The sequence below is a fragment of the Clytia hemisphaerica genome, unplaced genomic scaffold, assembly GCF_902728285.1.
Source record: "Clytia hemisphaerica strain Z4C2 unplaced genomic scaffold, Clytia hemisphaerica genome assembly, whole genome shotgun sequence".
NCBI lineage: Eukaryota > Metazoa > Cnidaria > Hydrozoa > Leptothecata > Clytiidae > Clytia > Clytia hemisphaerica.
In genome coordinates, this window is record NW_027104506.1 from 234,100 (window position 1) to 261,693 (window position 27,594).

The 27,594-nt window shown below is 35.0% G+C and overlaps 2 protein-coding genes across 8 annotated transcripts in view; both read left to right on the plus strand.

The window, feature by feature from the left end:
• LOC136821850 (MOB kinase activator 3B-like) overlaps positions 1 to 14,329 on the plus strand; it is a 32,429-nt gene extending 18,100 nt beyond the window's left edge. The window contains exons 8-9 of the mRNA XM_067078094.1: positions 12,450 to 12,536; positions 13,414 to 14,329. Of these exons, the coding sequence (XP_066934195.1) occupies positions 12,450 to 12,536; positions 13,414 to 13,443 (117 nt within the window). The 3' untranslated portion in view covers positions 13,444 to 14,329. The remainder of the gene's footprint in view (positions 1 to 12,449; positions 12,537 to 13,413) is intronic.
• A 3,102-nt stretch (positions 14,330 to 17,431) lies between these two features.
• Positions 17,432 to 27,594, plus strand: part of LOC136821845 (ras and EF-hand domain-containing protein homolog) — a 61,944-nt gene continuing 51,781 nt past the window's right edge. For 4 of the 7 annotated variants that reach the window (XM_067078071.1, XM_067078078.1, XM_067078080.1 and 1 more), the window contains exons 1-2: positions 17,432 to 17,572; positions 17,794 to 17,994. The gene's annotated coding sequence lies outside the window, so the exon portion shown is untranslated. Of the gene's footprint in view, positions 17,573 to 17,793; positions 17,995 to 19,739; positions 20,002 to 27,594 lie in introns of those variants that run through there. The other 3 variants (XM_067078069.1, XM_067078075.1, XM_067078073.1) reach the window with 2 other exon arrangements.

Genomic DNA, 27,594 nt, shown 5'->3' on the forward strand with positions numbered 1-27,594 from the left:
TGTAGTGCATGCGGCCAGCTACAAGAACTAAAAGCTGGAAGTTCATTTTGTGGATTTTGTGGGGCAGCACTTGGATTACCAGCTAGTAGTAGTAGAATAAACCTCCAGGAATACTATGATCAACGTGAAGCGAACAGGCAACAACATTTCAAGAAGCCAGCAGCAAAAAAGTCAACTGCTTCGACGAACACCACTGTTGTAGTAGCATGTAAACAACCCAAACCAAAACCAACAACCTCACCAAGACTGAGAACAGTCAATGTTGGTAGAGTGGCATACAATGAATTTGGTGATTTCAAACCTTTAAGAGGAAAACGCCTTCCAGTCACAGTCAAAGAAAATGCTGATTATTTTGAGTTAAAGCGAGAATCGATGAAAAAACACTCTGATAATTTCCAGGACTTTTGTGGTCTGGAAGCCCACAAATTGTTGTTCTCTGATTACAAGGAAATGATCACAATCCCTGGCTCTATCGAAGACTTTCGCCTTGACAAATACAAAGAATACTTGGGTAAATCTTATTCGCAATTATTATTCTACTTGTGCTCGGAAATAGACTTTAACACCTTCAAAGGAATTGACAATGATAAAAACAGTGACATTGAAATGGAAGAGCCACTCTTTTCAGAACTTGAGTCCAACAGTGGCCATCACCAAATCATTACAGGGATTTCAACCACAACTACTGAAGCTAATGATCCAGCATTGGTCGTTTTCACCACCACCAGTTCATCGCTGCCTCTAGATCTATCGACCAATTCCATTAATGCTTTAACAACCAGTCCATCACATTTTGCTTTTATGTCAACATCACTTCCTAGTTCTACCCAAAATCTATCTCCACCTGTTACAATCGTGAACCCACCAACACCACCACCAATAATAGCCCACCCACTATTATCCATTAAAGCACATGCATCGAGTGGCATTCCTACCATTCCATCTATTGTTATTCCTGATGATGTTGATGAACTACCACTAACTGATCAGGACAATCTTAACAATCGTTCAACCCTCAAGGAAAAACTTGACACCATTCAAAGTGCTGTTTCCAGTAATCCTACTTTTGATTTAGAGATAAGAAGAAAGAGGGCTTGGCTGGACACTCTCCAAAAATTGAAACGGGCTTTCTCAAAGGGGGTTCGTCCCATAACAGTCAAGTTTGTCGGGGAAGAAGCTGATGATTTGGGAGGTCCACTCAGAGAATTTTACACAGTTGTTTTTGAAGATGTTAAAAAACATTTAATGTGTTCAGGTGGTCATACTTTTACATTTTTACACGATATCGAAAAACTCAAAGATGGGGACTTCCTCATTTTAGGAAACCTTTATTCCCTTGCTTTGATTAATGGATGTGCAGGACCAAGGTCTTTAATGCCTTCTCTGGTGTCCAAGCTATTTTTTCAACCATGCCTTTCTACAAGTTGTCCGACTCCATCAGACATACCGGATCTTGAAATTCAAAAAAAGGTGCTACAGATTGAAATGTGCAAATCATCCCAAGAGTTTGATGAATGCTTGGTAAACTTTCCTGAAAGGTTTGATTGCATCTCAAAAGCAAATGTAAAATTTGAAGAAAAAGACAGCTTTATTCAAAACATATGTGAGCATTATTGTATTTCAAAGTGTTCTGAAGAAATATTGGAAGTTATAAGAGGTATGGATCTATTTGGCTTACACACCGCCCTGATTGAACATTTTGATGAAATCAAATCTGAGTTTGTACTTGCCGATCAATTGACTGCTCAAGATGTCAAATCTTTATTTGAAAAAGTAAAACACTCCGAGAACAAGGAAATCCTAGAAAAGGAACAAGATGCATATTACAATTTTACCAATTTTATTGAGAATCTGGAAGATGCGCCATATTGTGTTAAAGGTGTTATTGATATAGATGAAGAAGGTAATGAAGTTCCATTAGGCGACAAGGAGGTTTCGTTGGGAGACTTGGTACAATTTTTGTCTGGTACAAGATTTGTGCTACCTTCAATGGTTGGCAAACATGTCATCAAATTTAAAAATAAATGTGACTTTGGTGAATCTATTGAATCTACAACTTGTACCTTGGAAGTCAGAATACCTCTAAATGAGAGGTATTGCTCCTCAACCAAAGCATTTGACAAAAATTTTTCTGATGATGTCATCACAGGGCCAGGATATGGTAAACCCTAGACTTTGCTGTGTTTTCTGCTTATTTCTTGCGTTGATATTGATATGTGGTGAAATTGATTTCTTTTGATATCCTTCTTGGAGGGATCTTGGATCTTTTTATGAGAACTGGTATTTAACATGATTTTATTATGATTGAGGTTGAACTGAAAAGCCCCAAATTTATTAGATATTTTATTTGATAACTAAAAACCTTAAAGATGTTTTGTGATTTAACCCTTTCATTTCTTATTCATACAGGTGTGCCTTAGCATATTTGGTCACCTTTAGGCTTATTTTACAAAAATAAACCCACGTGGCTACTACCTAAATGAATAATGTTTAATGAGAACTGAATGAATATGAATTTCAATAAAGCTAAAGTTGGAATTTTACAATAATTATCAGGGTACAAAAATTTGACAACCCCATATATTTATTTCGATAGTGTTTGTATATTGTGTATATACATCTATTCTGAGAAATGAGGGCTGGTTTATTTTGATATGTTGCTGGACAATAGTCAAAATATGCCAACTCCTCTCCATTTTATTTTACTCATTGTTTCTTTATGGATCACTTTTTTCCACTTTTATTAGGATAGTTTTTAATATATTTTTTGATATCGTAAAAGTTGATATATTTAGTACATTTAGTTTTATTTCATTGTGATGAATCATGAACTAGGGTAAAGGAGATAATTCCCATATTTTGCATGGATTTTAATTTTGGGCGTTTTTGGATGCTGATGATTCCAAAAGACATAATGAATATTCAGCCTTCTACCCCTGCACCGGGTTGGCCAAAATGCCTGAAAATGTGTGTGTTCTCTCCTCTTGGTCGAACAGCCTCAAAAAAGACTACCGATGTGTAGTACTACTAACGTCAGCGTCAGCTGGCGTCAGATTAAATCCCTATTCCTGGGTATTCTGACCAATATGAGTAGCAGGTTGAACAATGGCTTTCCTTAAAAATGAATACGATTTTCGGAATCAGCACCCAAAATATCCAATATCAATTCGTCCAGATAAAAATAGAAAATGAACTGTTATTTTTCACTGGTTAAAGCTCAACAGCCTCGAATTCTAAACCCAGCACCAGTCAATGAATTCGAATCTTCTGATTTCAACCTTTCTTGCTGTTTCTTTTTATGTTTTGGTCAAACATTCAAGTGAAATAATTTTATTTTGATGATTTTCTTTTTCACGGGAATCAACTCTGTCGACCTGCATTGCTTTATCATTGGTCTATCACACTATTATTTTTCCATTCATTGTATGTAAATAGAAAATTACCTTTTGTTAATTTCGTAAAACAGTTTTCATTGTCATTGTATTGACCGATCTCTTTACATGGTTTATCACACCTTATCTTTATGGAATTATCCTAGTCTCAGGTACCTAATAAAGGTACCCCCTCCCCCGCTAATTAATTTTCCGAAAATTTTCCATGCGGGTCATTTTATTCTCCTCTCTTATTAATCTTTGGAAACATATCTTTTAAAGTTCATTCTTTTGTCGTAATTCTTCTTACTAGCCTCCTCCAATTTTTCCACCTGGGCATTGTAGTTTCCACATCCGCCGCCCGCTTATTCTAAACCCGTGCCCGAGAGTATTTTGTAAATGGAAAAATTTCTCGACTTCCTTTTTCAGAACTTTTAAAATATCAATTTCGGTTTCAATCAAAAGCCTTTTATTCTATCACACTAGATTTTTTCGCTATTTCGCATCACCTCCCGACCAAAAGTTCAAAATACATGCAACATTTTTGCTTTAAACAAAAAAAAAGTGTCATCAAAACTTCTGAATAGGGTGGAGAAATGGTCCGTTTCCTCCCGCTAACTAATTTTCCACATTATTTTTCCCACCCCTTCCACTCCCTCGAGAAACTTCGATGGAGAAAGGTGACAAAATCTGCTACGTGACCCCCAGACACTCAAAATTACCCATTGACTGTGGACCAGGGGATGAGGTTAGCCATCCAAGCATGAAATTTATTGACGATGTTGTTTGCTATCGTACTTTCGCTCAACTTTATAATCGCACTGATTGGCTGATTCGGGTAAACTACATCTTAGTCTCAAGGTTCAGAATTTGATTGGTCAGTGAGTTGGCAATTTTTGGTATATTGGGTAGGTTGTAGGTTAAGTACGATACTTTACACTCGCTTTCAACCCGGTGGAAGAATACCGAATACCCGAACATATTCTCTTTTTCCAAATCAGCAGAAACATCCATATAAGATACACGCTTTTACAGGCGTTGAATACACTTTTTTTATTAGAACATAGTTTATAAGGACATTTAGGCTGAAATTCGTCGAAAAATTAAGAACATCGTAAGAACATGCCCAGCCTCAGTTTGGGAAAAAATGACAAGAAACTACAATTTTTTCTTCTTTTCAAGCAGTTTTAACCGAACTTAGGGATGGATCTTCTAAATTCGAGAGTCAAATATTGTCCAAATTTTACCAATTTTAAGTGCTCTTTATTTTGCATGATATTGTCGATTTAGAGTAGTCTGAAAAATTAAGAACGCATTTAAGAACATTTTAGGCTGAAAATCGCTAAAAAAATAAGCACATCCAGGCTCAGCCAAATTTTAGGTGTTCTAATAAAAAAAAAAACGTGTAGGAGTTGTAATTGTATCAATGACAAAGTGTTTGATTAAACCAAAACCCGAGCTAACCATCATTTTTTCATCCGAAAGCCGAATTCTTTATGTTGAATCGATTCTTCCAGTATGATACGGTATGTCCAGGGAAATTGAAAGATTAGAACCTACACTGTCAAATCATCTATAGTCTTCTATGCACGTGCCACTAGACTCGAGACCTTGGATGGAACTGGAATGTTTTTTTCTTACTTAAGTCGTCTGGTCCTTGATCACACAAACACCGGATTAAGTAAAATCTTACAATTAGATTTCACTAGAAAGACACTTAATTCTAATTCACTTTCCCCCCTGAGAAATCTCTTTCCTGGCTTTAGATTCAATTACCAATTTTTACTAGCATAAACGTGGGTAATCTATTTACCAAGGAAAGAGGCATGTTGAATACGATGTTATATGTTTGTTTTCCCGCTACAAAAGGGAAAGTGTCAATGGAGCAAAATATCACTTTGTCACATCTGACCGAAACAGCAAAACTTCTCAAACAGAAAATGTAGTCAAACGTCTGTATATCAACAGTTCAAAACAGTTATATTTTCTGATTGCTCAAAGTTATCAAGAAAATTACATTGCTTTCTATCGAAAACACGAAATTCCCTAGAGGTCGTATACAAGAGGAAAATACACAAAAAACATAAAAACATTAAGTCAATTCTCCAAACAGCTTAACATTGTATCCACGTTCAAAAGCGTTAATTTATCTAGAGGAGCTATTGAAGAATTCCCGGACAATTCCCCTTGGTGAATCCCCCCGGTGAATTCTCCCCCAGTAACCCCCCCCCCTTAGTGAATCCCCCCGTTGTCCGGACACTCTATTGAAGATGGCCGAGCATAGAAGCTTTTTCTTTTTTTCCCGGAGTGTAGGCGTTAAAAAACAATATTGATGTCCAGACAATCCATGACATTATGTCTCTTATAGTGTTCTACTCGGAGACTAAAAATTGTGCTAACTGCTATATGATTACCAGATTTTTGCTTTAATATTTCGCAACTTTTATCGAAATGGCATAAACTTTCGCGATTGCCTAGTTGAGAATTTTCAAAGACATTTCCTTTCGCAAAAAAGGGTGAAATCCACAGAAGTGCCAAAGTGAACTTCTTTTAGATTCCGAGTAAATTTCGTCTCGGGAAAATTTCTTCCCTTAAAGTATCTGAAGCCTTTTTCTACAGCGTTTAGATTTTCGCTAGCGATTTTAGATTTCCGTATGACTTTTTCCGGGGGTTTGTTTTAGATTCGCATCAATATTTTAAGCCTAAAATTTTTCTAAAGGTTTTTATAATCCTTACCCCCTGATTAGTACCAATCATAAATATAAAACTTGCAGAAAACTTACGCATTCCTCCACATTGAGTTTTGAGTAATCCGTTATTTTTCTAAATTTACTTTATTTTGAAAACTGTCAGATATTTAAATGGAGAAGATTATTTTCGAAATTAGACTCAGACTTCACTTTCCTTTTTCGTAACAAACATTCTCAAACATTTCAAAGTCACACTCAAATGTCTTACCCAATGGCTAGCTACAATGGCTAAGGAAGCCTTTATTGGACCTACCTGGAGATGACCTACCACAAAGATGCGTATTAGCAATGCCAAAAATATGACGGAGTCCGAATTTAGAGGAAAATTTTTTTTCCGGCCGAAAATGATGAAAATATGCCATTTAATTTTGCACGGTTAACATGATCGTTTTTCCTTTGTTTCTTTCCTATTTTTCTATTTTTGATTGTCTTCATCAGGTAGGTCCAAGCAGCATCCGGCTTGATTCTCATGAAGCTCTTTGTTAGCAATTTATTTGTGGTAAAAATTAGCACTGCAAGGTCATCTTTAACCTAAAACCCTTGAATATATAGACTTATCTACTCTTTTCAAAAAATGATATAGTGATGAGTCGTCTGTGACGAAGGGGTGGGACGACTATAGTTTATTAACGTCCAAATCAAAAGTAAAATAGACAGATACAGGATTTGCTCTCACAGTTTGTTTAATAAACTGGTATATAATTCAGGTAATCAGTAATCATCTCCTAGGCATATCATGTCTACCACGCAAGCCCTACCTGTTAGAGGATCTCGGTTCTCTTTGGAGTTTTTTATCAAGAATCTGGATGAGCGCTGTGATTGGCTTTAGTAAAAGAAACTACGCGAAAGTATTACGTCATTAACATTAGGGCCCGGTAGGGCAAAATAATATACAGTTTCAGAAGAATCGGCTGAATTAACGCTGTCAGATCAGCACATTCGCCACAACATTTCAGAGCAGATTGTGGTGCTGGCAGAATGAATGATTGGTTATTAGATTAGGTAATCGGAGAAGGAGTTTTTCAATCTTGTACCCAGAGGGCCACGTGCACCACTTTCTGGTTTTACTGATAAACAAACCTAAGAGACTGGGTTCGAGTTGGGGAGTTTTTCTATTCCATTCCAATTCATTTCTCTAAGGAAGTTGATCAAAACCTTGAATGAATATTTCAAAAGTCACAACTTTAAATGCGGAAAATCTCACGACTCTCGAGAAATTCCAAGTATCACAATATCTTGACTATTTAGAACATCAGTGAAATGCCTTCATTGAGTAGTTAACCTTAAAATTTTGCCAGCGTATGCGATTTTTCATATGTCAACCCTTGCAGATCGACGGAGGTTTACTGTTTAGCTTGGAAATGTATAGAAGCTACGTAGGACTCATCTTTTTATATTTATTCCCAAAATATTGAAAAGATAGATGACTCTGATTGGACTGAAATATCAAAATGTCGCATTTCTAAGTTTTCCAAAAACCCTGTGAGTGATAGTTCTTCTACTTTGTTGCTTTTGCGATACCTTGGACTCGTTAAGGTTAAATCCTGGTGGGGGGGGGCACTCGATTTGAAAACGATCGTATGTTCGTTCGAAATTAAGGCCTTTAAAAATCGACCCTTACAGTACAGGAAAAGAATGACTCAAAATCGACCCTTATGATGCAATTTTTCGAAATCTTTTGCCCTATTTTTTTGAAATTTTCTAAGATTGACCCTAAAAATTCGTATTTTCCAAAATTTTAAACCCTTACAGTGCACCTCCTCTCTCGTTGATCCTTACAGTGCCTAAAAACGTACCCTTAAGGGCTGCACATACGGTAGGTCACTTAGTGCCCCCCCCCCCGGTGGAATATATAACTTTCAAGAAGCTCTAGTTTTAAATCATATGAAAATAACATTGAGTGTTTTCTTCAACTTATTCTGGTTAACGCAACTGGAAATTCCACTTCAAATATATCTACTATGATACAAATTAATAACATAATTCTACAATTTTCTCAAAAACATAAAGCGCCTCTACCCAACTTCTAGGAGGATAGGGGAGCCGTTCAGTTTCTACAACATGAGTAAAAAAATCAAATAGAATATCATCTTTCTCGTCTTCAATAACATTTGCAGCTTCAACAAAAATATTTCTTTGATCAAGAGCACTTTGCAGAAGATCATTACTGACTGTGAGCTTTTTATTGCTAAAATTCAAAGGGTCGGGTACGTAAAAAAGAACATCCGGTATCCCAGAAACAGTATCATGGCGAGATTTCCTAATGTAATGTGTATTCCATTCATGCACAAACTCGTCCAGCTGATTTTGTAGGAACTCTGCATAAACAAACCAAACACATTCTGTATGAATTCTGTTGCCTACTTCTAGGATGCCATCCGCACACATTTGCTTGAAATAGTCGATAATCCAATATGTAAAAGATTTCTTCAAGTGTGACCACCAACATTCAATCCGTTGGTTTGCTGTTGAGGTTCCATAGAAGTGAGCATTTTCATTTTGGTGAAAGTAGCACTGAAGTGCCGCTTTAATTCCATTTTCTGTACCACAATCTGTTCTCAAAAACTTTGGGCAGAAGCCCATTTGTCTAACAATACTCAAATAATGAAAAGCAGGAATAATTGGATTGTTATTTGATCTAACAACTTTTAGCCATAAGATTTTCCTTGAAAATCCATCAATACATCCGTGTATCGGAAGTCCATAAGGTTTTAACTTATCGTATCCATCCGAATGCCAACAAAAGTTCGGACCAGGCGATGAATAACGTCTCCGGTTGAGTCTCCTTCTGCGTCTCAAGGATGTACCTATTGGGTCAACTTGGCGTAAAACTTCCATAACTGTATCTCTTTTTACCTTTATACCATATGATCTTCTGAGATGGTTCCACATTCCTCTATAACCTACCAACGAATTTGGGCCTTCTATCTCCCTTTGAATTATAGCTGTTAGCTCTTGATATGAAACGTTTGATGATCGCCGGCTCAAACCAAAGCGCTTTAGTCGTCTTTTCAATGTACTCAAACTCATTGAAATACCATGGTAAGTACTCAAAAAAAGTAGAATATGTTCATTTGAGTAATATCGAGCGAAGTAAAGCTTGATTGCCTCTTCTTCGTCAAGTAAATGCGAAGGAGGCTGGCTTTGATATAATTGTTCAATCTTTTCTCCACAAACAGTACAAAAAAAATGTCTATCGTTTAATCTTGATCCACAAGAGGTACAATACGCCATTGTACTGATCTGGGACTGATCTTTCTTCACGTAACAAATCTCTGTTCCTAGATTCTGAGAAGAAATGCCATTTATTTTTAAGATTAGTAGTTCAAATATTCAAATCTATATTGTAATTTTTAAATCTGTATGTTGAATATTTAAATTCATATTTTGAATACTTAAATTCATATTCCAATATTTAAATTCGTATTTGGAATACTTAAATTCGTATTTTGAATACTTAAATTCATGTTCCAATATTTAAATCTGTATTTCAATAATTAAATTCATATTCTAATATTTAAATCTGTATTTTGAATACTTAAATTCGTATTTTGGATATTTAAATTCATATTCGAATATTTAAATCTGTATTTTGAATATTTAAATTCATATTCGAATATTTAAATCTGTATTTTGAATATTTAAATTCATATTTTGGATATTTAAATTCATATTCTAATATTTAAATCTGTATTTTAATATTTAAATTCATATTCGAATATTTAAATCTGTATTTCAATATTTTAATTCATATTCTTATATTTAAATCTGTATTTTTATATATAAATTCATATTCTAATATTTAAATCTGTATTTTTATATTTAAATCTGTATTTTAATATTTAAATCTGTATTTTGAATATTTAAATTCATATTCTAATATTTAAATCTTGGTTGAGCTTTCTCGGCCACCGTACAATCCATATACCATGCAAAAATTCTCACTCTTTAAAAAAAAAAATTGAAAGGAATTTTTCAAGGGCAGATTTGTCATGCCAAAATCAATGTATGAAATTTCTTTCATATTTTTGGTTATCTTTTTTAAAATTTTGAATAAATCAATTCATTTTTACGTGGGATGTTATGGAATTGTCACTTGGATGATTTATAAGGATATTTGAGTAAAGAAATTTAAAACGTGGTTTTATTTTGACTAGGTATTTTTTGCAAAACATTCGGTTCAGTCAAAAACGCCTTCTCGGCCTCAGGTCTAAAATTGAAAATTTGAACCACAGATTTTTTGGGGAATTTTTCCTTACAAATATATTTCAATCATCACAGTGACCCTATATTTCAAATCTAAAGTAGTTTTGATCATTGGTTCAGGAATTATGATAAATTTTTAGTTTTTTACAAAATTCAAACAAAATTTGTGTTTTCGCAAGATATGGTTGTAAAATTTTAGATGAAATTTGTAAACTACCGTGAGATCGGGGTAACTTAATACATCAGTGGAGGCTAACATGCATAACCCTTAAATGAGTGACCTGGCTGGTCATTAAAATACAAAGTTAAATCAAAATAAAAAAGTGTAGAGTAGAGGTGCGAGCGGAGCTGCGTAGTTCATTTGTTTTGAAATTTTGCTGCTTTGATTGGTCAGTCATTTGATGGCTATGCAAGTTACCAGACTTCACGGTATACAGTATCATAGGAAAAAATCAAAAAAAATTACCTTGACCTTTTAGATGAATTGGCGGTGAAAAACTGTTAATCTTTCAATAATGACATGGTGATTAGCTGAAATTTCACCGTAAATTTATTAAAATATTGCAGGTTTTCACCTTGAATTACCCTACGGTCAGGAGAAATTTTTATATCTTGCATTCTGTGTATACGTATAGTCTGATTGGGTAGCCGATATAATTTTGCATTTCTCCAGAAGAATGTGGAAATTTGAAGTGAAAAAAGATTCTTTTCGATACGATTTTTTCTGATGATGTAATGTTAGAAATGTGTCCTAAAAAAATTTTGGTTCAAATTTTACATAGACCTCTGAAGGCTTTAGCTGCTTGCTAAAAATATAGTCAAAAAGAAACTTTTTGTTCAGATATTTGAAGATGCTTGAGTACTGCTCTTGTATCATAGAAGGTGTCGTTGTTCAGATGTTGTGGAAAGTGTTGTTCAGATATCGTGGAGGGTTATTCCTTCAGTCATAATGGAAAGTGTTGATCAGCCACCGTGGAAAATGTTGTTTAGATATCGCAGAAAGTCTTGTTTATACACGGTGGAAGGTGTCGGTCTGATATCGTGAAAGGTGTTGGTTGAATTTTGTAGAAATGCATTGGTTGAAATATGCTAGATAACCATGGTTTTTAAAATATTGCTGGTACCACTACTTTCACTGAAGTGCCAAGCTGAAAAATTGACTATCAAACAGTCAAAAAAATATAAAAAGATAGCTAAACATCAAACTCAATCAAGCCCAACAAAAAAATAAACAGGAAGTAAAATCTGTTAAAATTTAGACTGTCTTAGAAAAAACTTTACAGAGATTGAAGATTTTTTGCGCGCACAAAATCATTACTTGACAGAACTGGAAAAAGTCAATATTTCAGTCTCTACTGACACTGATTCCTGCTACCATAAAAGAAACTACAAAATCCAGTGAATATAAACCTTACCTTTAGATGCTACTTCAGGTGTCAGGCATCGAGTTGAATAAAATTTCCAAAAAATCAAAGGAAAACAATCCCTTCTAACTAATATTGTCATAAAAGCTAAAGATGAATGCGTTTATGTAAGATCTTCAGCCTCCAAATTATCCTACAAGAACATTCTTCTTCACCAGACCCATCATGCTCAAAGAAAACAACCATTTTTTGGATAAAGTTCACTTCCTACTTGCATCCTTCCCTTCGATTTTGTGTTGTTTTGATTTTCTCTACCAAGTTCGTCTATAAATCTGCAGGGATTTTCCGCAAAATTCACCGACCCTTCTCCAAGGTCGGTAAGGGCAAAGATAAAATCAAGAAAAGCGCCAAATTGATATCGTCCGTAAACACAGACTCTATCCGCCGCGAAACATATTACGTTTTATAATATACAAATTATGTTATATCATAATTATATATTATACGGACGATAGCATCGTCTAGGGGTAGAGCTGTTAGGTTACAAATATCTTTAAATTATGTTAAAATCTATGCTGTGGGGAAGGTTTTGACCCCCTCTGCGGCGCGATAAATTTACTGACAATTTCCATGAAAAGTTTCGTCGAGATTTTGCTATCTTCCTTAGCCCCTCCTGAAATATGCTAGGGGCTGGACCCCTCTGCATCTTATATATGTCATGGACTATTGTAAACTCTTCTTCTTTCCTTTGATTTCAGGAAGCGCATATAAATCAATGCTACAAACATTTTTATCATTTTGTGACGGCGTTTAATCTCATCGAAAAACGAGAACTAAACCCACTGGTAAGCAATCATTTTTTCGCGCCATGATAGCGAGGTTATATATTGGGCTATTCCAGAAAAAATTGTACTCCCAATGTTGATGAGGGAAAGGTTACCCACTGGATTTTTTCAATTTTTAGGACCCCTTTATATTTTTTTCTAATTTTTAGGACAATCTTGAATTTTTGACCTCGTTTTACTAACCACCTTGATTTTCAACCTCATTTTTACTGACCACCCTGGAAAACCAGACCCCCTGGATTTTTTTATTTTCAAGACCACCCTGGACCTTCAACATAGGGTACAGACTGTTTCAGTGATAGCCCAATTGCACTTTTGAGGACGGCCAAGTTACTGAAACGGTTTGGAAAAACCTGCGTAACCACATATATCTTATATAAAACACTAGTTAGAGCTACTTAGTCCGCCAAATAATCCGCCATCTTTGCTGAAAGTAAACTGCAGTAGACTACGATTCGGTGCTCCCAATTTGATCTATCAAAACCATGGTCTCGCAGGTTATTCGTATTGATTGAACAAATTGTCTACCTTCAGCAAAGATGGCGGATTATTTTGCTTTAACTGTCGTTGCTTGGGAAATACACAAGTATATTATCCATTGTGTTATATAAATATCTCTTTTTGACTCTACCAGTTGATCTAGAAAAATCAGAATTTAACTATATCTAGTTCATAATCAAATCGTAGATCAAATTTGACATTTCAAGTTTCGAGCTTCTTGCTTATGTATGACTATTACCTTTTCTTCAAAAAAATAATAAAATACAAAATTAACCTTAGGCCCTAGAAGAAAATTGGGACAATTTTTGGGAAAGCTGCAGAATTTGAAATACTGAATTCATTTATTAGAATTTTCTAATCTTTTTCTCGTTCACAGAAGGACATGACGATGCAGTTATGTAGTTGAGGTTTGGGGTGTGGCGTGGTCTGGGTTTGGTTGTCAGGTTGTATATTTTTATGAAAATTTTCCATTTTTTGTAAATTATAGTTTAAATATCTTTTATATAGAAATTTTATGAACATGTCATTTTAGCAAGAAAGTTTAATTTTATTGAGGACGTTTTACCGTAATAAGTATTTTTGTGATTAGTCGGTTGACGATAGTTTCTAGCCAAGGATAACCTTCTACTAGATCGTAAGTAAGTTTGCGACCGCAGTCGAGGGCGACCCGAAGGCTCCCTTTTCGTATAACTGTCTACCCGAAGGTAGGGGAGGGCGCTACTCCTTTCCCTGGATTGCTCCACTTACCCTCGATCCATCTCTTTAGTTGCTGAGCATCAAGCAGAGAGGCATCAAGTACCATTTTGGGAATCTTTGGTATGACCCGGCTGGGGATCGAACCCACAACCTTGTGCACCGTAGCTGGATGCTCTACCTGCATGCTACTAGATCGTAACAAAGTCGAGAACAACTGAAATCCATCTGAAACTGATAATCGAGTCCGAAATGATAATCGAGTCCGAAATTGATAAGTTTTATAGTTCATTCACCAATTATTACGTTTTTCGTTTTCCATTCGTAAACAAGCAAGATATTATTGTCAAACCATTTTTCTGTGCTGTGACACTACCAAAGAACCTGCTATTAGTAGCACTGACCTTTATATAGCCAATGGGACCAAGCTATATCTGCCATCTTTAATTGAAATGTTTTTTGAAGTGGTACCCGCAAAGAAGCCATTGTAATGTTATAAATTAACGTTTAAGGGCGCTACATCATCAGGAGGTCTTCATTAAAATGAAGATTCTGACTTGTAGATTTATCAGAATTAAACGATTTTTGTTTATTTTGAAAGAATGATGGTTATACTTAAAAATGAGCATGTTTTTGGTTTGAGACAGATTCAAAATAACATATTTGCGTCTAAAGGAAATATTTTAACACCAAAATTAGATAAAAATTGCATATAACTCACTCTAGCTCCTTGGATATTGAAAAAAAAAAAAAAACGGGGTATAGGAAACTTTCTACACCTAATGCCGTTCAGAAAATGCAAATACATCTGTGACTTTAGAGGCTGGGTAAAAGATATAGCATCTTGAAGGTCAACCAGTATTTTGGAGCCCTAGAATCAGCATTGACAAAACCGAAAATTCTAAATATGAGAAAAAGAAAAAATCTTGGAATTCTATTCCTATCACCTTGAGTTAATAATTTATAACAAAAAATTAACATTATATATAAAAATTTTCGCTGAATCAGCAAAAACGGCAAATTCTGTCATTTTTTTGCAAAATATAGGAGAAAAATATCTTTAAAGCTTAATATTTTCAGTTTCAGTTAAGCTTTTTTCCAAAATTTTCACAGCTTATTCCATACTTGAATGGGACTATTTTTAAAAGAGATTTGTTTTCAAAAACTTGATTAAGACGTTGTTAAATCAAAATTGTCATTTTGAAAATTTCTAAATTTTCAGTTTGGACTTTGCAATATCGAAAATCTTATAATATTTCATAAAAATCATAAATTTTACATCCATCGGGTCGTAAATTTAAGGGAAAACACAAATATGTTCATAGTCTTTCCCCCTATTACCACTGGGCTTAATAATTTGATTTTAACTACACCTCCGTTTTGGGGGCCCAAAACCTGCATTTTGACAACCAGGGGTATACTGTAAAAATTTTATCAAATAAATTTATGCCCAAAACCCTTTAAATCATATTTCAAAACTATGGTCAAAATTTTGTATTCATATCTTAAAGATATCTCGAGAAATCGCTAAAATTTCAAACCTCCGTTTTGGGGGCCATTAGAAAAAAGCTACTTATCTTTAAGCGATTGAAAAATATTGTTAAAATTGAAAATTTTGAAAAAGAACTTCCAGGAAATAAAGTAGAGATGTTAAAGGTTTTCATGCAGCAAAAATTTTTGTAAAATCTCTTTTCCTCTAGATTTGAGAGAAATTTCAAATTTGATCGCCGTTTTCGGGGCCACATACTGTAGCGCTCTCGATGCAGACCATTAGGTTAGGGTGCTACTTTCAAAAAAACTCAAATCAAAGATTTTCCTTAGCCGGGATTGAGAAACTTTGCCCAGGGTATTTGAAGGTCAGTGCTTAGTAGCAGTAGAGTTACAGGCTTTTGAATATCTCATTTTTGTTGATAATCTCTATTATATAAAAAAAGATATTACATATTTTTTAAAACGAAGAAATTTGGATAAAGATATTTTACAATGTAATATTTTTTGGGGATGTTAAGTTTAGTAAAAGAAATATTATTATTATTATTATTTTAAGTGTTAATTATTAAATGGATAATCTGATGGATTGAGTTCTTATTAGACTGCAGATGGGTTTGCAACCGCAGTTGAGGGGGACCCGAAGGCTCCCTTTTCTTTAAGAGAGAGTGTCAATCCTTTCCCTAAATTTCTACACTTACCCTTGATCCGTATCGATTTTACTTCCGTCTCTTCAGTTGCTTAGCATAGAGAGAGGCATCAAGTACCATTTTAGGTGTCTTTGGTATGACCCGGCAGGGGATCGAACCCACAACCTTTGTCACTGTAGCTGGCTCCTCTACCTTCATGCTACAGCTGCAGATTTTCAGCCTTGTCAAGCTCTAAACCTAAGCATCTCCTAGCCAGTCAAAGATTTTAATTTAATATTATTTGATGTTACATAATTACTCCTTTATACAATACACATTCACGAGAAATAATTTTAATATATTTAGAATCTGTAACTAAAAATATTTTATGTTTAGAAAGGATAGGGTGCACAGATATCTTTTATAACACACTAGATGGATGGCATGTTATCCGTCTTTTTCTGTCAAAACTCCACCTATTGTGTTTAAATAGATATCTGCGGTGGGGTGATATCATCCCAGATATTCATGACGTAATGTTTAATACGGACCTACCAAAAATAGCCCGGGCGTTTGCCACTATTGCTTGAATTCAAGTGGCAAATACTCGGTCTTTCTTGGATGCTTCCGTATAAAACTATACATCATGAACATCAAGAATTGTACGTTGTATCAACGTTCATCTAACGTACACAACGTTCTCAAGATGTTAGATGAATGTTGAAACAACGGCATAATGTCAGCTGAGATAAATGAAAGCCTGCATCAAAGTTAGCATGTAAACAAAATATATTTTAAACGAGAAAGTTTTGCTGAATAACCTTCTTAGCTTATTTCCTCCTCGGGCTGGATATACTTGCTTGGGCTAAAAGAGGTACGGGGATGTGACGCAGGTCAGGTTTTTCACCTCCTTGAGTCCTAGGTAGGGTCGCAAAAATACCAAATTAGAAAAATAAGTCCCTCGTAGGGTACCTCATTTAGCTTCGCTTGGAAGTTAGTGGGAAATGTAATCTGTAGTCTTTATGAGCGTAAATCAAAACACAAGGTTGTATTAATTGATTTGGGACCTTCTAATGATTCTAGAAAGTATTTTGACTTCCGCATTTTTTTGTCTTCAATCACGATCACGAAAATCAGCAAAAATTTTGGATAACCACGTATCACGGCTCAAAAATCTTTCAAATCACGATCACGTTTTGACCTCATCACGCAATCACGAAAAAGATTTCCAATTACGTAATCACGCTAGAAAAAGGTCCCTAACACGTCATCGCGCAAACCGCTTGGGGGCCTCTTTAAACACCTAAAATTGCGAATCTTTCTTCTTCAAGTCATAGTATTTTATAGGAACATCCAAAAATTTTTGTTGTCTTGCTGTTCCTAACATTTTTCGCCATCGAAGCCTGACTCCGCTATCAATAATACAAGTTCAAACTGGCGAAGTTCAAAATAAAAAAAATAAATATAAAAAAACGCCCGTGGCGGCGGGGTGGTACAGGCTACTGGCGGACCTGTGTGTATTCTGTAGTTTTACTGAGACGATATTTCCCATAAAATGACAACTACTTTTGTTTTTTCAGAACTAAACTAACAACAATGATAATTTAAAAATTAGAGAATGCAGTATGTAGATGTGATTATGAACTAACAAAATTGGAAAATCTATTGCGAACAATTAACAATGGATTCTAATGATTCTTGATACGACGATGTCCACATAGAATGGTATGAACCCAATTCCATTGTTTTAAGATATAACTTATCCATTGTTCTCCACGACTTCCGGGACAAGATGGAGTTTTTAGAAGCTCTTGATTAGGTTGGTCGATAACCAGTAGTAAAACAATTTTTTACTTTTTCTAAAGATCGCGTCATTTTATTACTTCAAATGACCAATTATTAGAGTATCTTATAAAAACTCCATCTCATCTGCGATTTTCTTATAGGATGGTGTGAACCCAATTCCATTGTTGCAAGATATAACTTATCCATTGGACTCGATGTTTCAAGATATAACTTATCCATTGGACTCGATGCTTCAAGACATGACCATTCCATTCATCGTTATGATAAGATTGGAAATACTGTAATTGGGATGACATTTCGAAAATATTGTTTAGAGTTCATTGTTCTTGGGTTGTTGGCAGGTATGAAGCTATTTGTTGGTTTTCCACTGATCTCTAACTTCTTGACTGGATTGGGCTTCCCATTTAAAATGAGTGTGTCCAGTGTTGAAGCTGACTAGTCCTCCATCTTGTTTTCAATTCGTCTTTAGTACGATCATAGTCATTATAAAAAACCCCGGTCTGGAAGGCTTTTGTTTCTTTCTATTGTTAACAGTTAGAGCTTGTGTTCGCAAATCGACTTTATTTTGCATACTTTTTGATCATGTGATTGAAATTTAGACCAATCCCAAAAGGAGAATTTGGTAACGTGATCAAAAAGTATGCAAATCGCAACTTGCCTTTTATTTATAACAAAAGAAAATTCGACAATAAAGCTAAAACAATACATTGCCAGACCAGTGTTTTTTTATAATGACTATGGTACGATTCGAATGTTTTGAAATTCGAACCTTCGAAATTGTAGATAAATTAACAAACCAAATAGCGGACTAGTCGACTGCAAAACTTCCACGGGAAATCTATGAGCAGTTACCTTATCTAGTATGTAAAGAAATGATGATATCTGTGGTTTTTTTCCTGTAAACCAGTGCAATTTCTCTGCCGAGGAGTTCCAACCTCTTTCAGTCAGCCGTCAGCTGTCAGCCCCCTCTTTACCGAGTTTATGTATGTGTGTTTTTCAGCGACGGAGACGGTAAGGTCAGCCCCCTCTTTGTAATGACAAATGATAAAAGGGTATATACTCAGACTCAGATTTTTGCAAAAAAAATTTTTCGGCTCATGAGGAACAATAAAGTGAAAAGGAAATATTTTCATTCCTGAGGAACGTTTGAGGAACGAGTGAGGAACGCTTAAAAATAACGTCATGAAAGTCCATTCCTGAGGAACGTTCGAGGAACGAGTGAGGAACACCTAAAAATTACGTCAGAAATGTCCATTCCTGAGGAACGTTCGAGGAACGAGTGAGGAACGCTTAAAAATAACGTCAGAAATGTCCATTCCTCAGGAACGTTCGAGGAATAGATGAGGAATGCTAAAACAAAGTTTTGAAATCTCCATTCCTGAGGAACGTTCGAGGAACGCTGAGGAATGATGAGGAATAGAAGAGGAATAGTGAGGAATGGAGATGTCCGTGAGGAATGGTGATCGGGTTAATAGTGGTTGTTCTCATAAAATTGTTTCATCAAGGCTCGATGTAAAGTAGATTTCTGATTAGCTTCGAAAATGCCGAAAAATAAGAACCATTTTAGAACAACCCTGAGCCTGGAATGGCTGAATCAGAATATGAAGCAAATTAACACGTTTTTTATAAGGACAAGCTATATAAGAACATAAAGGCTTCGATGGCCAAAAAGAACATTTCAAGGCCTTATGACTAAAAACACCCGTTTTCCCAGGAGAAAATGGGTAAAATGGTCACAAAATGGTGAAAATAAGAACATTTTTGAACATTTTTAGGCTTTAAACCCAAAAAGTTAAGAACACCCCAAGGCTTCAAAAATTTTGGATGTTCTTTTACAGAAAAAAAACGTGTACAACGCCTAAAATATAAATATTTCAATTTTGCTCACAAAAAATAGGAGCAGGACAATGAACAGCCTGAGGCCCAAAGTGACAAAAAAACGGTTCTTATAAAAGAAGATTTATTTCTTCTGCGCAAAGCTATCTGTTTTGAATTATGAATCGAAAATCAGTTTTAGTTTTTTCAACGTTGAGTAGAGGGACGCTATATATAAAACTATCAATATCTTTAAATTTGTACTCAAAGTGAGTCAAAACGAAGAAGAAAACTTTTCATATTTTTTGAAAGCAACTTTGAAGAATTTTTTCATCATATAGTCGTCATCGTAAAAATCTGGTTGAAGTTTTCTCATAAAAGCACTTTTTGGTTCGCAAAGGCACTTTTTTGGTTCGTAAAAGCACTTTTTTTGGTTCGTAAAAGTACTTTTTTTGGTTCGTAAAAGACCGATTGTTTCGTAAAGTTTGCTGGTGCTTACTGGTTTGTGACAAGTTATGGATATGCAGTAACGAGTAAGTTTGACTTAGAAGAAAACAAAGCCTGGTACACGCTTTTTTTTTTATAAGAATGGTGTTTTTCCATTTCATCATGGATATTCTTAACTTTTTGGAAATCATCCAAAAATATTCTTACGCTATTCTTAGGTTAAGATCGAAATTGGCAATCTACAGGTTAAAATGCATTAAAAATGGCATTCTTAGGTTCAGTCAGGTTCAGTTGCTAAATTTCATGATGGTGATATTCTTATCATATTCTTAATTTTTTGGCCATTTTTATCATGGACATTCTTATAAAGTGTATTCTTATAAAAACAAAGCGTGTAGCATTTTTACCCCGGGGAGAAGGACACTCGTATGGTCCAACCCACGGCATGTGCCGCCCTTAAGGGTGGGTTTTTGAGACCCTCGAAAGGCACTGTAAGGGTCTACTTTTGATAGAGTGCACTAAATGGGTACACGTTTTTTTTTATAAGAATAAACTATATAAGAACATAAGGCTTCGAGCCCAAAAATTTAAGAACATTCTAAGAACATCATACTAAGGCTTTGGAGACTTAAAAACATGCAATTTCTTAAGAAATTACATCAAAATGCTGAAAATAAGAACATTTTAAGAACACTTTTAGGCTTCAAATCCAAAAAACTAAGAACATCCGAAAATGCTTCGAAAATTTTTGACGCTCTTATAAAAAAAACGTGTATTTCTTTCAGCTGGATACACTGTAAGAGTGTGTCTGGGGACTGCTATAAGTCTGACACTGCAGTAAAAACCAGATGTGTCTTTATAGTTTTGACTCGCACCCTCAGGCCCATTTTCAGGTGGCTTCAACAAAATAAGATACGAAATCAACCGACACTGTAATGGTCAGAGACGTTCGGTAAAATGCACTGTAAGGATCCGTAAGCACTGCTCAAGAGCTGAACTGTAAGGGTGCTATTTCGAAAGTCATTTTTTGGCAGCACATGCCAAAATTTAGAAATCGATATTTTCGGATTTTTACTCATCTCTAGGGTTTATAAAGGCAGTTATAAGATGTATGGACGCCTCAAAATCGTTTTTAACTATCACTATCTTGAATTTAAGACCACTTTTTAATACACGTTTTTTTTTATAAGGAACCTTAACTTTGCTCTGAGCCTGGAGTTCCTTATTTTTCCAGAGACTCCCAGCCTAAAAGTTCCTTTTCGAGTTCCTTATTTATATAGCTGCTCAGTTTGGATTCGCAAAAATTGGATTCCTTAAAACTTGTTTTCTTATTCTCAGCCTGAGCAGTTCCTAAACAATTGCTTATTTTTTGGACCATTTTCAGCCTCGAGTTCCTTATAAACGTGTTCCTTATAAAAAAAAACGTGTACTAGGAGGCGGGTGTGCTTGCAGGGGACATGGCATTTACGTTTTTTATCCAATTAGCGTCTTATAAAAAAGCGTGTAATTATCGACAAATCAAACAAATCATATGTAGACCTTTAAAAGGTCTTTCTCTGTGTTTTTGAGATGAGCTGGAGTTTTTATAAGATACTTCACTAATTGGTCATTTGAAGTGATAGAGATGACGCATTCTTTAGAAAAAGTAATAAGATTCTTTTATTACTGGTTAACGACCAACCAAATCAAATAAGAGCTTGTAAAAACTCCAGCTTGTCCCGTGTTTTTCTCTGATTTCTCAAATAGATTGTCTTCGTATAAGAGACAATGACTCATATTAAATGAATGCAGCATCAAGAAAACGAATCGTATTATATTATTTTCCCATTCCGCCATTCCTTCAGGTATTATAAACAAACAAAACGTAACATGAAATAATTACAAAATAATGATTTGATAACTGCTTTATTTACCTCAATGCTACATTTTGAAAACAGTCAGTTTGATAAGTTTGGTGTGGTTTTAAAGTCTATCTCAAATTAGCTGGCAGTGTTTTTTCAAACCTCAATAACTTTTGATAGAATTTGAATTAAGTACACGTTTTTTTTTTATAAGAACGTCAAAAATTTTCGAAGCCTTCGGATGTTCTTAGTTTTTTGGATTTGAAGCCCAAAAATGTTCTTAAAATGTTCTTATTTTCAGCATTTTTTGAGCATTTTGATGTAATTTCTTAAGAAAATGCATGTTTTTAAGTCTCCAAAGCCTAAGAATGTTCTTAGAATGTTCTTAAATTTTTGGGCCTCGAAGCCTTATGTTCTTATATAGTTTGTTCTTATAAAAAAAACGTGTAGCAGTTTTTTGCTCGTTAAAAAAGCAAACAGTATTGTTATGATACTGCTATAAAGAAAAAACTCAAGAAGGATCGGAAAAAAAACCTTCTTCAATGATAATTACAGAATAGTGATTTGATAAATACTTCCCAGCAGGCACACAACGTTTTTTTAACGTTCACAACGTCCATATAACGTTAGATGAACGTTGAAACAACGTTGTGTGCCATCTGGGCTTATTCTCCTCTAATGCTACGATGCTTTGCTACATTTTGAAAACAATCAAAGTTTTGTAAGTTTGGTGTGGTTTTTTCTAAAATTATTGTGTTTTAGTTCTAGTTTAGACGGCCCTCTCTTCGCCCTGCCTATTCTAATTGTGAATTAAAGTGGGCTTAGAGTGGGCTGTCTAAAGTCAATGCATTGCCCTCTTTTGACGTCAATGCAATGTCATTTTTCAATCTTTTTCAAGCAAAGATTTCAACTGCCAGCTTTGTGCCCTTGTGCCTACTCTTATAATTAGAATAGGCAGGGAAGAAAGTCGGCCGTCTAAACTAGAGCTTAATGGGGTTTTAATAGAGGGTGTCCGGAAAAAAGTATCGAGTCGTACCACTTCTATAGAAAGAAAGTTCTTGTGTGTGTTTTACTAAATTTGCAGTGTAAAGTTTCTCTTGTGTCATATTAATTATTTTCCTCACATGCTACGATGGCTTGCTACATTTTGAAAACAGTTTGATAAGTTTGGTATGGTTTTATTCTAAAATTATTGTGTTCCCAGCTGGCACACAACTTTGTTTTAACGCTCATCTGACGTTATATGGACGTTGTGAATGTTAGAAAAACGTTGAAACAACGTTGTATGCCAGCACGGTTATATATAATACGTTCAATGTGTTTAGTGGAAAACTCTACAAAACGTTCTTTGGCCTAATAAATTTGATAGAATCTTATCTTAATTTTACCATATGAGAAATTTGGTTCATTTTTTACGATGATTTGCTTTTGCATACCCTGTCTCGCAGTCCCGGTGGAACTATTTTCCTCAGTGGCAGTGGGGATAAAATTTCTTATTGAATTCCCAATGGGGATAGAAATTCTATTGTTCCAAGATTAGAAAACCTAGTGGGGATGGTCTTGAAGTGCAATTCTTAAAAATCGAATTTCGAGTGGGGATAAAATCAAAGTCAATTTCCCAGTGGGGCTGAAATTCCAGGGTGTTTTCCTACCGGGGACGAAGTTTTTGCTTCATTTTCCAGTGGGGGTCCAAACAGGTCTGTGACACAGGGGTGTTTTTGCAGTGCAGTAGAAAGATTCTTGGCCTCTTGGGTTAATACTGTTTGAACTTTGGTCAATATTTAAAGGACAATGCTTGTTTCAGATATAGTTGACTCTCTAATTCGATCTTCACTGGATTAAACTTTTTTTCGAATTATAGAAAGATTCGAATTACAGAGAGTAATTTGTTTTTTTTACAGGTCAAGCTACCCAAAAAAGAGGGTCGGTCGGTGAAAAAATAAAAATAAAAGAAAATCTCCTAAAAAAGCAGCAAAACTACTACGCCTTGACAAAAATGCAAAATAGAAAATAAAAAGACACAAAAAGGTCGAATTCATGGATAAAATAAAACATTGAATATAAAATTTCGAAAACATTGGAAAAACTACCGAAATTTTGAAAATTTGGGAGTCTGTAAAGCAATGAAAATAAAGATGTATTACCAAAATGAGTTTATTTTTTTTATTTTTCGACTTTTGAAATATCAATTTCTACGTCCATTTTCCTGAGAAAGCAGTTGTTTTAGAGCCCGCGAGGCCTTTAAATGTTCTTAACTTGTTCTTAAGATTTTGGCCACCGAAGTCTCATGTTTTCCTATAGTTTGTTCTTATAAAAAAAACGTGTAGAGGTTCGAATTAGAAAGAGTTCATTGTATTTTGAAGTAATTTTCATATCTATCTAGTTCGTTTGATTGTGGTGCCATGCTGTTTTCAAATCTTGTATCTATCATTGCCTGATTGATTGGACACATGCAGTTTTGGCAAATCTCCTTTTGTATTCAATTAGATTGATTTCTTTAAGTATTGTTATCGCTTTTTGAAAATTGGTTTTGAAACAAGCATGACAATTAGTGAACTAATTGAACCCTTAATTAAAGTGACCAATAATGAAATTGTTTTTTTTTTTTTCATTTGCTTACAAGATGTGCTTCATGTGCTTATAAGAGCATAAGGCTTTGATGGCCAAAATGTTAAGAACATTTTAAGACTCTGCGGACTCTAAAATACCCTTTTCTTAGGAAAGGGAACTAAAATACTCACAAAATGGTGAAAAACAAGAACATGGTGAGAACATTTTGAGGCTTAAAACTCAAAAAGTTAAGAACATCTGAAGGCTTTAAAATTTTTGGATGTTCTTATAAAAAAACGTGTAGCATTTAATTTTTAGATTCAAACTTTTCACTGTAACTATAAGCACGGGTACATGTTTTTTATAAGAACTCATTGTGTTGTAAGCCTAGAAAGTTCTTAAAATTTTCTTAATTTCACCATTTTGTGATCAATTTTGTGCAAAATTTGGTGTTTAAATGTTACCAAAGCCTTAAGTTGTTCTTTAACTTGTACTAACATTTTGGCCGTCAAAGTCTTATGGTCTTTTATAGTTTGTTCTTATAAAAAACGTGTTTGATATTATTATGATAATTAGTAAAACAATATCATTACTAAACCATGGAAGCGTGACAAATTTGCGTTCATTTATCTTAAAAAAGCTTTCATAATTCTTAACTGGTTTATGTATAAGAACTTCTACACTCACTAGTGTTGTCGAGGAAGCATTGCTACAACTTTTCTTTATATAACCGGCATCATTGAGCGGAGTTCTTTTTTTGAAAAAGGGTGGCGTCTGCAAAGAAACCATTGCAGCGTTGCCTGACGTCAAATGACACTATTCATGATATGCACCATTGCAATGTCTTCCACGAACCCAACAGCGATGATTGGTTACAAGTGACGTATTGAATGATTTTCTGGGAGTTTCTAAACATCGACCAGAAATGACGACCACGACCAGCGACCACGACAGGCGACCAGATAAATTTGGGTTATCGAGTTTAGCTGCTCTCTCCACCGTAGAGAATGTCTAAATCAAGTCCTCAGAATACTAAAAAGTGACCTTTGAAGTAACCAGTCATTTTCTTGACAAAGTGACACTATTTGACAAAAATATTGACAGGGTCATTAAGTATAATGTTTGTAAGCTTTGTTACACCGAATATTTTAAGTATGCTGAGTGAGATGATTTTAGTATGAATAGATAGAACTTGTCAGTAGGAAAAAATTGGGAAGGATTGATCTAATCAATTATTCTATTGTCACTTTGGGCACGTCGCTCTAGATAGATGAAACAGGGCTGAGCTTATTCTTCAATGTGATATATTCAAATGATAAGGAGAGACACTCTACGTTGGAGAATGAGAAAAAACTCGATAACCCAAAGTTATCTGGTCGCCGGACGTGGTCGTCATTTCTGATCTATGTTTAGAAACTCCCTGATTTTACGTAACTTACAACCAATCAGCTGTTGGGGTCCGTGAATAACACAAGCATGCAAGGAAAAGTACCTACATCTAAACGCTCTCGATATATTTACACCGGTCTGAGATAGAATGGCAACCTTAAAAAGAGGTTTCAGTTCAACATTGTTAATAAAGGTTTTGTTTTTGAATAAGAGTGATATCGTTTGCTTACTCGTCAATTTTGAATTACAAGCTTTTTGATATTGAATTGACACGCAGCAAGTTTGGTAAAAAAGAAACAAACAAAAAAAAAACAATTTTTTGTTTTCAGCACAATATAACAAACTGTCCTAATATGAGACGTGTGTCTGATATGAAACGGGAACACTAAATAGAAGCTTCAACAAATTAAACCTTTAAAGGCTTACTCTTAGGTTCCAAATAAACGGGGGGGTTCGAATAAACGGGGGGGTTGGAAAATTTTCTAGATTTCAATAAACGGGGGGGACCTAATTGCCGGGGGGATTGGAAATTGTACTTCTGAAACCCAAAAATAAGGTAAAAATAGGCTATAAAATCAAGATTCGCTTATATGATGTAAGTTTGGATATGTAAATTTTGTTGAAAAATAAGATTTTAATAGCATTTTCGTGAAGCATGATATAAGGGCTAAACAAGAGAAGAAGGCTGCCAGGAAAGTCTAAAAATTAAAAGTCAAGAAATAGTTTACACGATTTTTTTATAAGAACATCCAAAATTTTTGAAGCCTTCGGCTGCTGTTCTCAACTTTTAGAGTTTAAAACCTAAAAATGTTCTTAAAATGTTCTTATTTTCCCCATTTTTTATGTATTGGCTTTTTTTCGAGTCAGCAAAGCCTTAAAATATTCTTAACTTGTTCTTAACATTTTGGCCATCGAAGCCTTATGTTCTTATATAGTTTGTTCTTATAAAAAACGTGTATAGAATGGACTAGACGGTTCCCGTCGTCGCAAACGCCGGTTAACGGTTTTGCTTGTACATCAAAAGCCTTTAAAATACTATAATGTGGGTTAATTCCTGACATCGTTTTGGCTTAAAATGCAGAATACAATAATAAAAATTATACTTCTAAACTTTCTACATTAGTCAAAATTTTGTGTCTGTAAGCCTCGATGATATGTCTTTGTAAGATAACGGAAGTTTGTGTTCAATGAAATGCCATAGTGACCCTGTCAAAATTATCGAGGGTACCCGTCGTTGCAGACGCCCAAAGGTGTCTGAGGTGTTGAGAGGGTTGCTTCTAGGAAAGAAAAAGCCTTAGTTGTGAAGGAGAGGCTCGTGCTTTGCGATTGAGCACTGAAGGTTTTCCCGTTTGTTGGCTTCACATGCGGACAGCTTCAGACCGGCGCATATGCAATGCAACCAACACTGAAACCTTTTTTAAATAATGTTAGACGAAGTTTAATCATCAAACAACAATGTTGGATTTTTTTGCGTGTGTTGATATAAAATAGTTCGAAATCGTGCAACAAAAATGCCACACCTTTTTATTTAAAACTTTGTGACGTCGCAGTACTTTTTCATGAAATTGACGTCAGAACTTTTTTCGTTTACAAATAGCAGTGTAGAGTCTTCTCTAATCCGAATTTTCTACGCTTGTCAAACTTAGCGCGAGACTTTTTGTATCGAAGGAGGGTAGGTTTTCCAGCCGCGGCGTTCAAATTTTAGAAACCTTAATATGTTACTGGGCTAGCGTTACAGACATTTTTCATAAACTCATTTAGTATAGTAAGATACTAGACGGTTCCCGTCGTCGCAAACGCCGGTTAACGGTTTTGCTTGTACATCAAAAGCCTTTAAAATACTATAATGTGGGTTAATTCCTGACATCGTTTTGGCTTAAAATGCAGAATACAATAATA